Here is a 17,925-nt window from a genome sequence, read left to right as displayed (position 1 = left end):
AGGCCAGAAATAAACCTCATGTCATGAGCTGGCTTAGCCTTCCCCATGTGGGAAGGGGTTCTAATCTAGCATCTGTACCCTCTTCTCGAATCTCACGCAGTGCTTTGCACATTGGAGGTGCTTAACAAGTGTTTGTTGAGTCAGTGAGGTGATATTCTGAGGAGAAGACAAATCTGTGCGTGACGCGGATTGACTTCCCTGATCATTCAAACTGCATGGATTTATTGAGCACCTGCTGTGTGCCAGATGAGGTGCTAGGTGGTGTTTGCTGCAAAGACATTGGGGTCTGGCATTAAATCTTCTGCTCTTTGTTTCTAAAACACATCCTCTGCTTGGGCTGCTTAGAAAGGCCAGTAAAACCTAGGGTTTCTTCTTTGACCTCAAATGTCCATTTTACGGGATATCTTTCCAAGATATCCTTCCTCAGTCACTCCCATGTTCTAATGTGAAGGTAAGATTCAGGTGGAAGGGCAATTCTTAGACTCTTCTGAGCCCATCGCCATCTCAGATCCCCAAACTCACCTCTTGATCCCAAGCAATCCTTCCATGGTGCAGGCTCAGAGCTGGGAGAGCAAGGTAGTGTGGATGTGTCATTGAAAGAGGACAGCCCACAGCCTGAGCAGGCTCCAGCAACGCAACGTGCTCTCATGGGAAGAAAACTGAACCCAGACCAGGGTTGAACCTATGGCAGGCCTTGTAACTAGCAAATCACGTTAAATCTCTGGGCCTCGGCTTTCCTGTGTCTGAAATGAGGGCGCTGGGCTAGGCGTTCCCTAAGATCCTCTTCAGCTCTGACCTTTTCTGGTTCCATGAGGAGAAGATCCTCAGGGTCATCCAAGGAGGTCTGCAGGGAGAGGCAGCCAACTTGTTGGAATTTCATTCTGGGGTTTTCTCTGACACCATTGGTAACTTACTTCACCATTATCATCATCAGCACCACCATCAGCATTATCGTTTGGATATAATTGGCCTGGGGAGTGGTTTCTCCAGAAGTTCCCTCTATGTGAGTTAGAGGGACAGTTCATCACACCCACCTAAAACTGTCAGACAAATGGGCCCATAAATGTAAATGTGTCGAATATGCTCTAATGGATTTCTGCTACCCAGTCAGTCTGCACACCTGCACACAGCTGTCATGAATATACCAAATTGAATTCATGGGGAAAAAGGGCATTGAGAATTGAATACAGAATCAGCCTGTACCTTGGCTATTATCATTCATAGGCACCAGGAGAAGTCAAGGTTGATTATATTTCAGGTTGATTTATATTTACTACTAGATATTGTGGTCCTTCTGGCTAAAACATCCATTAATGTCTGTCTCCATGGCTTCCCAGAAGTGAGGGGGAGGAGGCCCCAAGTCCCGTGTCAGGCTCTGGGACCTGGTGACCGAGAAATGCAGCCCCTTTAACTGAATGTCAGAAGTGGGGCTGAACTGACCATAATTTGCTTCCCTATTCTGTCCAGTGGCTGATGATGATGCTGTACTCCTAAGACAACTGGAGCTTCATCTGCCCTCACTGAGGATTCTGCATATGGCCCAAGTGTTAGCCACTGGCTGAGACCAACCGATGCTCAACCCCCTTGCTGTTCTTCAGGACCATGTCTCTAGTCATCACCTCCTCAGCTAGGAAGATGTCTTGTTGTAGATCTCCACTTTGGGTGGCCAGCATGCAGAAAGGGAAAGGAAGTAGCAAATTCTGCCTTGGACTTGTAAGGACCAAGTCTTCTTGCCTATGGCTACAACCTTGTCAGAGCACAGATGTTACCTGACGTAGTCTAAGCAATATGACTCCAGAGATGGTGTCTTAACCTCTATACAATACTGCCTTAGTGGCTGTTCAATTGAAATGACCTTAGACATGCCAAGTGTCATCACATTTGGAATAATAGTCTAGGTTTCAAGATCTGAAGAGGACATGCTCTGCCCTTAGACAACTATACCAGCATCTGTAAACTGGTGGAGGCACAGGCTAAGTTTCAACTATTTGGGTGTGGGCTGGGGATATGCTGAGCTTTCAACAGCACAGACAGAATTGGCAGAATCCAGGTGGGATGGGATGGCTGTGGCATCTGAGGTCGCTGGGTGGTCTTCTGCTGACATTATCTCCAGATGATTTGATTTGGGGGCAGGGGGACCTGTGGATTTAAAAAACCTAAGTTCTCAAAGTGCTTCCTATATATGACAGGTGTCAGTTTGTTTACATGATCTGTGAACTATCATATCCATTTCAAATCAGGCAAGAAAGTGTGTGCACCTACTTTAAAAAAGAATAGCAAATCCATGCTATGTCATAGAGTTAATCAGTGGGTGGTCAGTATATCTGATTTTTTTGAACTAGCATGACACCTCACTTTCATAGCATCCCTACCAATCCAGAACCCAGGTGGAAAACCAGAACAAAGGCCATTTCCCAAAGCCCATGCATTTCACTTACAGGTTTGCACTTCAGAGTCACTCGTTAAAATTCTATGTTTCTTTATTTACAAACTATTCTAACAAACATGGCTGTCTGATTTCCAAGTCCTTAGCAGATTAAAGGAGAGGGCTAACCAATGGGTAAGTGTGTCCATTGGCAGAAGAAAAGGAAATTTCACAGCCTGATAAATGGGCACTGTAGGAGGAGGAAGCGCTTTCAAAGCATGGCTTAAGGAGGTAGGAACATACTTTATTTAGAGAAATCTTTATTCCAAATGATGAAATATAAAATGGTGTACTGTAAAGTGCCAGATACATGAGGTACTACTGATTTTATAAATGATAATCATGTATGCATAGTCTTTAAAAGACTTTTATGTCTATTTATCAGTATCTCTAGCTTTAGATTCTGCCATTGTAAACAGTTATTTTAATTAAATAGTTACTACTTTGGTCCACGAAGGCGATTTTGGAGATTTTGTCGGGTGCTGGGAGGGTGGTGACATTAGCTTGTTTGTGGCACCTGGACTACAGTGTGATGGTTTTGCTTGATGTAGATGGGATTTATATCCAAGTTAATTAAGTCGGATAAAGCCCTGCTTCTGGCTTCTTGGTGGTCTCAACTGTCTTCCTATGTCGTTCATGTGCTACTCTCATTCCCCTATGTATCAGTGTGGCAGTTCACAGATGCCTTGTGCCCTGCAGACCTCCACCCCCACCGATTCCCTCCAATACCCCCTCCAACCACCCCCACCGGGCTGAGTACTAGAGATCAGGGGCAAAGCCATCTCCCTACCCAAATATACCTTCCCCATCTTTTGTCATTTCAGGGCATGGGGGACAAGTAAAGATCTGGGACAGGATAGACTGGGCAAGGGTCAGGATGAAGTCACGCTGAAGGTCTGAGTGGTGGACATCAGGAGTTGCCAGAAGTCGAAATTTTATCATTACCAAGACAAGCAGAAAATATGTATCCCAGGAGTCTGGTGAAAGAGAAGTGAGGAATCAGTCCTCAGGCGCCAAGGTAGTTGAGGTCAGGGAGTCCAGAAGGTTGATTTGTCCACAGGTCAAGCCCAAGCAGGCAGAGCATTCCAGGGTGAGTCCTGTCCTTGGCTTTCAAAATCACAGGGAAGAAGAAAAAAAAGACTAATAGCTGAAAGAAAAGGACAATACAAGAGGGGCCAAAATACCTGTACTTTCCTTAGCCCTGTTTTTTCTATTTTCCTTCTCTCATGTTTTGTATAAGAAGTCAGTCGCCAAAGAGAACCTTCTAGATTCTAGTTGGGGCCCTGGGCAGAGCAGTCAGCAGTTGACTGTAAATAGCACTGCTTTCCTGTTGTCATGCTGGGTTAGAGAAATGATTTTAGCCTCCAGGATTTTCAATTTGATGTTTCCCCAATGAAATATATGTATTTATATTTATAATGGAAAAAAAGGAGGAAATGAGTTTCATGGGTTATGGGTAGGTGAAAGTGGGCCAACTCTGCTTGGCTTTAAGGAGGAGCAAGCTGTGTGTCCACCAGCTCCTGGGGAGCGCTGGGAAGATGGCCCTCTGGGACCACTGGCCACAGTCCTGAGCTACCACTACTTTTTCAGTGTCCTGAGGACAGAGGGGGTATAAAATCCAACAGGAATGAAGGCGAGGAGAGGTTGGGAAGGAACATTGCAGCCATGTGACATTGGACCTCAATTTACTCATTTGTAAAATGGAGCCCAGAATATCTGCATCACCGGGTCATTAGGAAGATCCAATAATGCCAGCATGCTGCAGGCACTCAATAAATGAAGCTCCTCTTTCTTCCTTTGGACAGCAAAGTATTTTTTAACAACTATTATTATTTATTTTAAATTTTGTTTTAAAGAACATGGTCACTCCGAGGGACCGCTCTTCTGGAACACACAAGGTCTCATACTCCATTTTTACTTTGCTCTTCTTCTTCCATGTCTCCTCTCTGAATGTATCAAGCCACTTCCTTGAACTGTGGCCTCAAGAGGGTTGTCCCAGTCCCCAGTGTCAGGGACCCAGCGCCAGGGATCCCTGAGAAAGAGGCCATCTTGTTATTAAACCTCCTTTTAAGTCAAACAGACAAGGACCCTGCTCTCTGCTTACCTCAAACCTTAGAAGTGGCAGAAGATTTACTCATCAGAGCCCCAAGTGGTCAACGAGGGTTTGAGGGTAGATAAAGGTGAGAACAACACTCACCTCACAGGGTATCATAAGATAATATAGGATTGATTCTGGCATTTGGCAATGTATTTGAAAGATGTGAGCTCAACCTGATTTCTCTGGAGGAGGGAGGAAACCTTCCTTCCCTCATTTGGGGCATGTGCTGAGGCTGTTTGACCACTAGATGGCGCGCTGTTCCCACAAAAGGGCTCCTTCAGGGCTGTGGGACTGGATGGTAGCTTCAGCCCCCAGTCTGGGAATCCTAGGCTGATTACTGTCCTGCCACCCTGAGTCAGCTCAAGGGACCAGCTTCAGGCCCACGCAAAGTCACTTTCCTTTTCTCGCCTCTTCTTTCTGCTTAGTTTTTTAAAATTGATGCTCTGCTCTTTATTTTATGCAGTGTATTTGTTTCTGAAAAAAGCAAACTGTGTTTAAGTCCTTGCTTCAAATGCGTCTCCTTGAGGGATACAACTGCTCCTGGCCCAGGCTTTCCTGCACCCAGCACCTAGCTTAGTGTCTAGCTCTCATGTGGCATTTATTGAATGCATTAATGATGTTTGAAGTAATTCACATGAATCCTGTCATTTGAAAAGTCAGTATCTCCAGGTATTTGAATTGCCAATTGAAAATATTAATATATAAGATTTGCTTACGGAGACATATGATTTTTCTTTAAAAGGATCCTTCTGATGTTGAATAAGGTACAGTTTCACTCGGCGCCATGCCCTGACCAAAGGGGCAGTTCAAACTGCCATTAAAAATCTCATCAGACTCTATCTGAAGACATACAGGTTTCATCTTGACATTCCAGAGACTGGGACAGCATTTTCTCTTACACAGTCAGAATTCCTGCTCCCGGAAGGATTAACCCAGTGGCTCCAGTTCCAGAGCCTTTCTCTTTCAGGTTGTAACAGCAAAGCTCTGTGAACAGTGGGAGGCAGCTTATCCTCGTCCTGAACCCAGACCAAGGTGAGGCCTGGTTGTGACGTCCTCATCTCCATCCTAAGCCGCAGCTTTGCCTGCTTGTAGAAGAAAATGAGGCCGGCCGTCCCGCAGCCCAACAACATAGGCCGGGTGGGGTGGTGGAAGGAACAGGCTTCACCGTGTCAGAGAGTCTGGGCATTTCTAGGTCTCCCGGAAAGCTGTCCATTGAGCCTCAGATGAGTTTCCTAACTTCTCAGTTCAACTATTTAAGAAGGTTATGTGTTCAGTTGGAGGAAATTGGACTGTAGAGCTTCTAAGTCTGCCTCTGGTTGGAGGTAACAAATTTGCCAAGAGCACAGGTTGGCCTTACAAGAAGGTGGCTGCTTGAGTCCAACTCCACCAGTAACAAGGGTAAGTCACCATTGGTGAGTTGCTAATGTCCGTGTCTCTGGTCCAGAGGACACTGTATGGGTCACGTGTGATCACATATCAAGGTGCTTAGCTCAGAGTCATGCTGACCCACAGCGGGGCCCATCTCTGCAATGGCCTGGGACTCCAGCAGGGGAGAAGCAGGTGCTTTCTGAACCAGGACAAACCAAAGGCCACAGGGCGCTGACGCCTGAAACCCATGCCTCAGTTCTGCCTGAAAAACATCTATCTGAGAGGGCTTTGGTGCAAAGGATTCATTTCCCAGGTTCATTTTCATTTTGGCTGAATAAAATGAGCAAAATGATCGTTGCCTTTGTTTTGACTTCCCATTGGTCTCACATCGAGTCTCCCCCAAGAGGGAGCTTCACCACGCTTGACATGCCACTCACCCAGCTAGCAGACTGATTTGTTCATCTACAGTGGCTGCGAGAGGCAGCCCTGCTGAGGCTGCATAGCTTCATGCAGAAGCAGGAGCTCAGGCAGAGCCAGAGGACCAGGCTGTGGGCCCCTGGGACACCCCTTCCATTCTTATACCTTGGTGGGTATTGTACACACTTGGAGAAGTGGGCACAGGTCAGGCGCCACAGAAAGGCTGGTCTGTGTACTAAACCTCACTCTCGTTTTGGGTCATCGGGGGTCCCCTGGGTGCAGCTCAGATGGCTGACTCATGCAGAACATTCTTTTCCTAGTCTTTGGCTTCCTGGAGGAGGAGGAAATCAGAGATTGTTAGAGTGCCTTTGGCTGGGGGCTTAATGCTGAAAGGACCATGGTGTTCTCGGGGTGCAGACACTGCACTCCTCAAACTGCTGCTGTCTCTGCCTGAGTGGACAAGCTTCTAGAGAGAGTGAGCTGCAGGGCGGCTCCTCCCTTGGGCGGGGCTCATGCACTCAGGTTTGCAGGCATTGCCAGGAAATGGTCCTATGAGGTTGTTGTTTAGGCCTGCTCATTGCATATTCTCTCTCTCTCTCTCTCTCTCTCTCTCTCTCTCTCCCCTCCCCCCACACCTGTGTGTGTGTGTGTGTGTGTGTGTGTGTGTGTGTGTGTGTCTGACACCCAGCCTTCCAGATGTGATGGTTTCTTTAGATCAGGCTGTGCCAGTCTATGAGGCTCAGCAGCTGGAAGAAGAGATGTGAATTCTGCAAGTTCTGCCATGAGAGTTGGGGGTCTTAAAGGAAGTGAAAATGATCCAGGGGTGGGCTGGTGAAATGGGAGACACACTTGACCAGAAGCCAGATGTTTTGAGCTTACGTCCCCTCTGCGAACTGGGTGTATGACTGTGTGGCCTTAGGAAAGTCATTTAATCGCTCCAATGTCAGTGTACTCATCTTCTGAAATGGGTTGGTAATGCCTGCCTCACAGGATGGTAGCGACGATTAAATAAGATTGTGAATATGAAAGAGCTTTGCAAATTGTAAAGTGGGGTTCACAGTTGAGGGGGGTCACTGTTCTCACAACAGACCTGAGGTCATGTGCATTTGCTGGGTAATTTGAGGATACGTGATTCTGCTTAGAAACAAACAAATAATGAGGGTAGAGAAAACTAGGTGTAGAAGCAAATGGCTTGAAAGACATGCAAGAGGTAGATAGAGAAAGAGAACCACACGTGTTAACAGATAGAGAGAAATGAAAGAGCTGAGTAGGCACTGAATATTCATGATTCACACTAAATAAACATGAGGTACACGAAGCACCAAATAGTGGAAACATCAAACACACACGAGACCCACGAGACCCACGAGACGCTCAATCTTCCATCAGCTGCCCATTGGTGATGCCCAGATGGTTCCGTTCTAGCCTAGAAATGCAGATAAACAGCCATGGCCTTCAGCTGACTAATTGGTAAGTTCCAGCTGTGGCCTCGTGTCTCTCTGATAGAGCACAGCGTTGTTGGGCCCCAGCACCTTCAGTCTCTTGGGTTCCTTGTTCAAGCCTCAGTTTAGCTTGCGACCACACCAGCAGCAGGAAGGGCTGGTGTGACAGAGGGGCAGCACCTAGGAGCACTGCATACCCAGCATTCAGTCACGCGGTGCTTCCACTCCCTCCCACAATATGCTTGGTGTGTTAGCTACCCTGTCCCCCTGCTTCTCTGTGTTTTAAATCAATTGAATCGACCGTGTGATGTGAGCCTCTTGCTTTGGACTGCAAGCTCTTCTGTTTGGGAACTGGAATAACTCACTGCTGGTAGACGTGGAAGTTACCATCACAGCAAGGTAATTTCCCCCAAGGACACCTGGGGCCAGAGCAGGGGCTTGGGGGCTGGGGCAGGAGGTGTGTACTTCAAACCGTTGAGCTCAGATACTGAGTTTGGGTGCTGTGTCCACATGCGTGGTGGGCAGAGGGGGCCCTGTGGCTCCTCTGGTGGAGCCCCTAAGACCCCTCCCCACCATCCCTCAGCAGGTAGAGCAGCTCCCAGGCAGAAGGCGTTACTCACCCCCAGGAGGTAGAGGGCAGAGCAGAGCTGAGCATGGTCAGTTATTCTTAAACAAGACAGAGAAGAAACTCAGCCTGAAAACAGGATTCTCAGATGCTTACAGCCCTCGCATTCCACAGGTGAGATGTTGTCCCCCCACCTACCCATCTGTACCCTTAGCCTACCCAGCCAAGGACAGTCTCTGTGGAGCCACTTCCCAGGACTTCTAGCCATTTCTTGGATATGCTCAGCACCCCTCCTAATGCCTTTGCAACTTTGTACATCATAGATTAGAAGTAATCAGATGCTTTCTTAGACAAATGAAGCGTGTTGGAAGTCCCCTTATTAAGAGGCAGTGGGAGGCTAGAGGAACAGGCTATTTTCTGGCCAGACCTCTGAAGGGCTACACCCTGATGGGACCTTCACGGAGAAGGCTCAGCTGGTCAGAAACCCCCAGGCCAGGGCATCCAGAGGTGACCAGTCTCTGGAAAACGAGGTCCCCACCAGTCGTGCTCATGAACTTATAATGTGTCCTGGGAATTCAATCCCTCAGTTGTCAACGAAGGATGGCTCTTTAGAGTGACCAGATGCTCACGTCTGCCCTCCAAGAAGGGCCACCTCTGGGCACCTGAAAAAGCAAACACATCATTAGATGGCTAAGCAGACTTAAGCCCAGGGAGTGAGATGAGCCTGAGCCGCTGCAGCACGAGCCTTCCTAGTGATTAAATATTTGTGCTGCCAGATGCGCACTCCCTTTGTCCCCCTGGATGGCCCTCCCAACAGTGGTGAGCTCTGCTTTCCCACTGTGCCATGATCAGCTGCCAGTGACTTGCATCCATCTGCTTGCACTTGTATCACATCACCGTCTTCATTTGAACACATGGAGCTTTCAGGGCAGGCCACGCTGTCCAAATTTACAGATTATTTTATGTTGATTGCATTTTTGAGAGGTTCCTTCCTTGAGTGTGCAGGGAGGGCTCTTAACTCAGCGGTGGGTGCTCTCTCAGTCACTCCCACAGCCCAGTTTACTCCTGGAAAGATTTCCCTTGAAGACAGTGAATTCCCATCAGGAGTATGTGTTCCCATTAGGCCTGATCAAAGAGACTCTGTGATTTAAAAAGCACCACATGTGTTGGTTTATTTAACTAATAGCTGCTGACTTTAATGTTGCTGGGAGCTCATGGGAGCGTATATAAATATCTTTTAAGCCAAAAAACAATAGAAAATATGCTGGGACCTTAAGCAGAGCCAATCTTCGAGTTGAAGAGTTTGGGATTTCGAAAATGACATCTTTTCTTCCCCTTACAAAGAATTTTTTTTTTTAAGCAAGCAAATACTTAAATGTTGTGAATAGGCATTTCAAAGTGAATTTTTAGAAGAAACGAAACCTTTAAAGATAAACTCCAGGTCTTTATCTTCAAGTGTGAATCCCCCCCACCCTTGGAATCTTCCATTTATGGGGTTTCATTAGGGGATTATCTATTTGTTCCCTGTAGCCTTGGTCTCTTCACTGTTTGCAAGAGCTCTCATCGTTAAAGCCCATTCTTAAGGAAAGTGGTTTTAAAGCACCCAGTTTGCTTCAGAACTGAGGTGCTTAACTTGTTTCATTGGTTTAAAGGAGTTGACTCTAGGGGTTTGGGTTGTGTACATGTTGTAGGGTACCTGGATACCTCCTCAGTGTAGCCAACAAACGGGACCTTAAATCAGAGTCACCTGGAGAGGTTTTACACCCACAGCTTCCAGGGGCCCATCGATCACCATCTTTATTTTAACACATGGCACGTTCTTCAAGTTTACAGATGATTTTTGTTGTTGTTGATTGCATGTGAGAATGGCTGCTTCCCTGGGTATACAGGGAGGAACCTCAGTTCACTACTTAAATCTGAAATTCTGGGGCCAAGACCTGACAGTCCAGGTATTCACAAAAGCTCACTTTTTCACACACACACACACACACACACACACACACACACACACACACATCACTAAAATGATTCTGATGTATGCAAAGACCAGTGTTTCAGAACTGACCGACTTTTCTCTGTTACATTTCATTTGTTCCATCCCTCCCCAAGATGGGCTCCTGTCACAGGCCTTCAGGACACACTGGACTTGTACATGATATCAGATGAGCACTGGTAACCCTGACCTCTTGGCATAATGGAAAATGCCAGGAGGGTTTGTACATTTCCGCATCCTTCCCCTGTGTCACTCTCTCAGACCCGCACTTTCTCTAGAGCTCCCCAACCTAAAGTGGATCTGAAGATGCTGAATCTGATCTGATGGCAATGTGGGTACCTTGTTGAGAAAAGAGTGAGGTTCGGCTTACAGGTGCTGGCATACACATGTTAATTTTAGGGTCTTCATCTGCTTTGGTAGATAAATCACAAACATTTCCATGAATAACTGTGACTGTTGCGTAAATTGGTTTCCATCTGCTGGTCTGTTGAGAATAACTTTCCATAATTACAACAGTTATTTACTTATGGGCAAATCAGCTTTCTTACCACCTTCTCCGTTTGAGACAGGACTCCAACTGCTGAAGGAGTCCATGTGTCTGGAAGAGCTGAGGCCTGAGTTTGCAGGTCCCAGGACAGAGGAGGATCCAAATACCGTCAGCCAAGGCTTGGGGATTAGATGCCCTCTTGGCTTGGCTTCTCCACACTCAGATGTGTAGGACATTCCTCAAGGGTTTTACAGCTAGTTGAAGAAACAAGTGACATGGAAACAATGGAAGGGAATTAAGCCCTAAATTGTATGGTTCTGCTTAGGGTCAATGCAATGAGTGCTCAGCAAGGAAGAGATTACTGTCGCTTGAAGAATTCTGAGATGGCTTCCTAGAGAGGTACTTGCCCTGGGCTTGGGAAGATGGAAAGGATTCCTGAAGAGGCTTCAGATGGGAAGGCATTCCATGTCCAGAGCAAAGGCTGGAGGAAGGGATTAATTAATGTAACATGGCCTGTCTGGGCACAGCCTGGAAGTCACTGATGTATACCAAGCCCGTACTCTCTGGCCTATGTCGTATCAGATTCGCTTAATTATCTGCTAACAATGGTGAGGTAGGTGGGAGTATCTTCAAATAGGAAAGACGAGGCAGGAAGAAGTTCAAGTCGATTGATTGCCTTAGGTTACTAAACCAGAAAAGACAAGGTTACAAAGAGAGGTGGGATTGGAAGACAACCTAAGTTCAAGAGTAAGTGTAAGGGGTTGTACATGTCCAAGGGTGGTCATAGTCCAAGATCAGGAAAGGTCTCCAGGCAGAGGTGACATCTACTCACCATCCTCCAGCCACACTGGTCTCCTTGAAGTTGCATAGTCCTCCCACTCTGGGGTCTTTTTACTCTCTCTTCCCTCGGCCTCAAATGCTTTTCCTTCTCCTTTTCACTGTCTACTTCCATACGTCTTTAGGTCCTGGCATAAGCACCACTTTCTCAGAGAGGTTTCCTGTGACCTCACTCCCCCCAAATCTAAATGATGATTCCTATTATTTTTATTTCCTACTACCTTCTTCCTTTCCTTTCCAACACAAATATATTTGTATCTATGCGAACCTTTAAACAATTGTTTGTTTTTCCCACTGTCATGTAAACTTCTCAAGGTAGACTTTACTGTGTATGCAACAGTGTTTGCCACACACAGGACACACAATCAATATTGGTGAGACACATGAATGAAATGACCCAACAAAGTCAAGAAAGTCAATTCCAGATTCCTTTGAACCTCAATTTCTTCATCAGCAAAATGGGATTCACATACGTACTTTGTAGGGTTTCAATAGTGTGGTTGGCTGAACAATGTCCCCTCAAAGACTTTCATGTTCTAATCTCCAGAACCTATGACTATGTTATCGAAAATGACAAAGCGGACTTTGCAGATATGATTAAATTAAGGATCTTGAAGTGGGGAGATTGTCCTGGATTATCCAGGTGGGTCTGATAGGGGTCCTGATAAGAGGAGAGGGACAGAAAGCAATGTGGTAACAGAAGTGGAGAGAGACTTGATGATATAATGTGGCTAGCCTTGAATTTGGGGGAAGGAACCACAGGCCCAGGGCTGCAAGTGGGAAGAGTCAAGAAACAGATTTTTCCCCTGGAGCCTTTAGAGTGAACTACCCCGGCCGACACCTTGATTTAGCCCTGTAATACTCATTTTGGACTTCTAACTTCCAGACCTCTAAGAGGAAAGATTGTGCTATCTTAAGACCTCTAAATTTGTAGTCATTTGTTACAGCAGCAATAGAAAACTAATACATATGGGGATCAAATAATCTAATGTGTGGGAGAGACTCTTGGAAAAACACAAAGCCAGGAATTGTTATTAGTTTATGACAACTCACCCCTTGTTTATTCTATTTCTGTGCGGTGCTATGTAAATTCCAGCTACCATAATGAGGAGAGATGCTTGAATAATAGCCCTGCGCCCCAAGGAAGGGCATTTTATTTCATGGTTTATAATTGCCATAGAGCTTGAAAATCTTCCAGGTCTTATAGTTATTAATTATGCCCTCATGCATATGCAGTAATTACCCACATGTTCCTACCTATATTGTTATGGCAAAGATATTTTAAAAATATGTATTTGGAACCATTTCCTCCGCATGCATCTCCCTCTGAAAATATCCTATGAAATATTTCACCTCCACTGCAATAATCTGCTTGGACATGCTTGCCAGTCTTCCCCTGTACGGTGGAATTAAACCTCCATTCTCATCTGCTGCTTATTCTACCTGGCAATTTTCTCCTTATTAACTCCCAGTGGCTTAACTGCAGATTTGATTCTCTGAGTTTGGGTCTGCTTTGCTGGGTATGGTCTGCAATCTAGGAAGGACCAGTGAGTGCCTGACCCAGGAGGTCACATTTAAATGGCGGTGGATGGGAAAGACAGGGTGTTGATATTTTGGCTTGCTCTTTCTGCCTGTTAGAAGTGACCATGCACTGAGTCTTAGTGCTAGAGAGGCAGTTTTATTTGCAAATCAAGACTTGGCCAAGTGATAGCATGTGAATTCCCCAGGTGACCCGTTGGGGGTTGTCAGTCCCCCCTGGCTCAGTTGACCAAGCTGCAAGTCAATTTTCTTCTTCCCAGATCCCCCCTCTTCCTACTATTCCTTCTCTCCCGACTGCTCCCCTTGTCCTAGAGATGCCCATAGGAACTACACCTATTTGTTTCTGTTGAGAAAGTCACACTAGATCTTCATGGGGCATTTTCATCAAATGGACCAATGTCAGTGTGGGGGCAGAGCCCCAGAAAGCAGTTTCCAGGCTCTCGGCCTCACATAGACAGGTGCTGGCTCAGGTAGTAAATGGCCATCAACTGTGATTGCATGGCCATCAGCTGTGGCTAGTTGGCCGTCAGCTGTAACCAGTGAGCCATTGGCCACTAATATAACTGCTGTGGCTACGCTAGGAGAAGGAGAAAAGAGGAGAAGAATGGGGGCTAGCAAGAAGATGGCGGCTGGGCTGGCAAGTGTGGATGGCGGTTTGCGGACAGTGTGAATCCAGCCTCCATTGAGAGTATAGTGCCGCCAGAGAGAATATAGTGGTATGACTCCCCTACCTATGGCTCCATGGGTGTTCCTTTTTGGCCTCACCATATCCTGCGTTATGTGGGGAGTGGGACCAGAGACCCTGCAGGCCTCCCCGCACGACAAATGGCGCAGCGAGCAGGGTCTCCCGCATGACAGTCATTCTGCTGGTGAACTTAAAGGTGGTGGTCTGCCTCAATTTTGGCTTGTTAGACTCAACTTAAAATTTTTTCTTTTGTGAAAGTTGATGTCACCTTTAGAAAATCCATTTTATAACACACGAGTTATATCACTAAGCCAACCCGTTAACCTCTCTGCATCTCAGTTTTGTTATCTATAAAATGGAGATAATATAAACACGGTAGTGTCATTGGGAGGATTAAATGAATTAATGTGTAAAATGCTTGTCGCATATGGAGCACAGTCACTTGGAAAACACTCTATCTTCACGATAGAGTTGCATTCTCACGCTCTGGTGAGTTTGTTTTAAAGGAAGATTCTCAGGTTTTGGTCCAGAGATTCAGTTGTCCTTGGGAGAAATCTGGGGGCCTGCCCTTTGAGTAAGCTGCCCAGGTGACAGTGATTGCAGGTGGCCTTCAGACTCTTTATTTTAGAGACTGCTCCATGGGCTGTGAAGATGGTAAGCTTGGCAATAAAATCTTAAGGGCAGCACCTGAGTGGTGTTCATTTGTGTATATTCACAATGCTTGTCACAGAGGCCCATACACAGAGGCCAATGTTAAATGAATACCTTTGTGCATTTTCAATATTACTTGATTTGTTTTTCAAGTTTTACTCCTCACTGGGCAATTAGAAGACTGTGTATAAAGTACACCAGTGCAAACACTCATCGTCTGAACGCCGAGACATAGTCCTAGGGGCTGTCTGAAGTCCCCATTTCTCTTATTCCAACATTTTCGAATCTAACCATCTTTCAAAAGTTCCAGTTCAATGTCATATTCTACGTGACACCTTCCCCAATTAGAGCTAACACTACCCTCCTCTTCCATCAGTTTCTCTCTCATGTAAAACAGGTGAACTGTATGATTTCTTGTGTATGTGCATTAGCTCTCTCAGCAGATTGCAAGTTCTTGATGGTTTTCCCCCATTATCTTTCAAATCCATCCCCTCTTCCCATGTCGGCCCAGTCCCAGCTCCATCGTCTTGCTTATATTTACTATTTTAGCTTCCTCTTTGGTCTGTCCACACCTTTTTGGCCCCTTCCAAATTGCTCTTGCCTTTGTAGCCAAAGGGAAGTTTTGCACACAGGAATCTAATAACAACATACCTCTGCGACACTTATTCGCCTACCCTGCCACGTATCCTCCCATGGCACTGCTGCCCTGTTCTCTTGGCGATAAAACCCAAAGTTTTGAACATGACCTCAAAAGTTCCATGGGGCCTGGCTGCCCGCCACCCCTGCCTCTCCAGTCTCCTCTTGTGTTATTATTATCCCCTCATTTGGGTCTTCTTGCAGTTCCTGAAATGTACCACGCTGCATGTGGCTGCTGGGCCTTTGTACATGAAGGTGTCTCTGCCTGCAGTTCTCTTCTCCTCCGCGGCCTCGGTGACTTTGTTTTCAGTAGTGAGTCTGAATCTCACTTCTTCAGGAAAGCCTTCAGTTGAGCCCTCAGTCTAGGTAAACTTCCTTTGTTATATCACATGAGCTCCTCAAACTGCATTCCTTTTCCTTACTGTCCTCATCTTCATAATTATATATCAGTAATATAGATACTTGATTGTTTGTCTCCACGAAGGAAGGGACTTGCCTGCTTTGGCTTACCTCTGTCTCCTTCTCCTTAGAAAGTAGGACTTAACACATCCCAGGTGCTCAGTAACTATTTGTTGGATGAAAGAAGGAGTAAATGCAGGGATGAGGGATATTCAGATTTTTCTTTGAATGGGGGCTATGTTTTTCAACTCACCTAGAAAGCACCAGATTTTATTACATCCCAGGAATCAGAATTAAGCAGTTCGCCTCTGAAAAATAAGTCAGAATTGAAAAATTTGTGAAAACTGGTTTATGTCTTAACTTGGACTCAAGGACTATGCTGATTGATTGTGAAATTGACTATATCAAATTCTCTAAAAAAGTAGATTTTGCTGACTTAAATGACTTATGAACAGACTTTGGTTAGACAGATAGCTATAGACTACTATGTCATTGTGAGTTTTGGAGACAGACGTTTTCCAATGAGGTAGAAGGTGACAGATGTGGTTAGAAAAACGGAGCGTGGGTGGATGAGAGGGGGTAGAAGAAGTAGAATCTCTGGATCAAGATCATATACCATCATATGTCCTCCATCCAAAACTGAATCGAGGAATATCATGCAAGAGTAGATACGGTTGAGGGTAAGTGATGGGAAAGTAAAGATCATGGCCAGGAAAAGAATGCTCAAAATGTATAAAATGTAGAAGAACAGAAGATATGTTGAATGAAGGACAGCAGTGCATGGAAACTATGGGAAATAAAAAGGCTGAGGAGATTTTGATCACAGAAGCTGCAGTCGACATAGCTTGGAATTCCTGCCATCACCCAAATCTCCCTCCCTTCTCAGGCAGTTGCTCCCAGCCCAGATTGGCCAAGGCAGGCATGACTGTAGCACGCAACCTGCTCTCACCCCTTAACTTTTCATAGAATTGTTTGGTCTAGAGCAGTTTTCTGAGCAGAGCTGAGCCAGTCAGATCCCTCTCTTAAATTTGGAAGTGGAATAGTGAGGAACTAAGAGAATTATTTGTCAGAACCTGAGCCCTATGTGTATATAGAGATGGGGTCAGCGTCAGCTCCAATGCAAGCCCAAACTGAAATTGCAGGAGCAGAAACCGAGTGAGAAAGCAGGTGTGCAGAGAGGAGAAGGTCGCACAAGTTGGAGACAGGCAGAGGTGCTATTTGTGTGAGAATCAGAATAGTTGCTTGGTCCCTGTTCCTTCCAATTACTTAGATCCTCTTTCCCAGAGGCCCAGCTGGGTCAAGTGACTGCTAGTTCTGTATCTTTTCAATAAACTCTCCTTTAAGTGGGCTAGCTTAAGTGCGTCTCTCTCCATTCTTTATATTCAAAAGAAATGTGAGAAGCCATCAGTGATTGAGTATGTAATAGAGTCAATAGTTTCAACTTGAATTTGATGGGAGGACTCAACGTTCCTAAAGACTGGAGCCATGAATGTAGCCTCGGAAGAAACAAGCTGGAAATATCATGCTTGTCTATGACAAAGCTGAAAGCTAGTTCTTATGTTTATGTATAAGGATAGCATTCTTTGTTACACTTGAGTGAGAGATTTTCCTGACTGGACAGCTGACCTAGCATGAGTGGAACCCCTGAGACTGAGACTGAGGTCCAAGGTGGAGAGTTTTCTGTGTTACCTGGGGAGACAGTAGTGGAAATGACAGGCAGAGAAGGAATTGTTCTAGCTTTCCCCTCTTCCCTCTCAGCACTAACCTGGTCTAGCGAAGGGCTTTTAGTCCCTTCCCTGCTCTTCCAGATTATTTCTAAGGTGTTAGCCCCACGCTGATGCTCTTGTAAAATCACACTGTTGCTACTGCTCTTGGACAGTGTCTCTGCCTCCAGCTCTAAGGGCCTTTAGATGTCCAAGTCAGCAGACTAAGCACCCTCCTCACTGCCGAGGCGTTGTCAGCTAGTCAGCAAGTATTTACTGAGCATCCCCTGCTGCACATCTCTGCACCAGGTGCTCTGTGCACTTGGCTTATATCTGTGAAGAAACCAGTTAATTGTCTGCTGGATGTGCTGTTCTGTTGGAAGGGTTCTGATGCTTTGGTGAGCATTACCAGGGCAACCAGAACAAGAGTCTGTTAATTAATTAATACTGCTGTGACTGCACCCAACTCTAGCAAAGGGAAGAGGAAACTGGTTGGGATGATTTTCTTCTTGGGAAGGGATAATTGAAAGAGAAACATGGAGTCTCACAGAATAGTAGAGCTTTTGTCCCATTTTAAAGCTAACTGGAAAAAACAATTGAGAGAACTGGTGTGGGGGGCAGGTTATGGATGAAAATTGTTCAGCTCATAACCAAATGGGTAACCAGCAGGAAAATAACTG

General features: G+C 45.8%; 1 protein-coding gene across 1 annotated transcript in view; it reads left to right on the top strand.

Moving 5' to 3' along the window:
• CAPN14 (calpain 14) overlaps positions 1–2,991 on the top strand; it is a 40,030-nt gene extending 37,039 nt beyond the window's left edge. Inside the window, exon 22 of the mRNA XM_019735271.2 lies at positions 1,468–2,991. Coding sequence (XP_019590830.2) covers positions 1,468–1,494 — 27 coding nt within the window. The 3' untranslated portion in view covers positions 1,495–2,991. The remainder of the gene's footprint in view (positions 1–1,467) is intronic.
• The last annotated feature ends 14,934 nt before the right edge of the window (positions 2,992–17,925 follow it).

Source organism: Rhinolophus sinicus, linkage group LG05 (genome assembly GCF_036562045.2).
Source record: "Rhinolophus sinicus isolate RSC01 linkage group LG05, ASM3656204v1, whole genome shotgun sequence".
NCBI classification, from domain to species: domain Eukaryota; kingdom Metazoa; phylum Chordata; class Mammalia; order Chiroptera; family Rhinolophidae; genus Rhinolophus; species Rhinolophus sinicus.
Note: the sequence above shows the minus strand (reverse complement) of the source record. Positions and strands in the feature narration are given on the sequence as shown.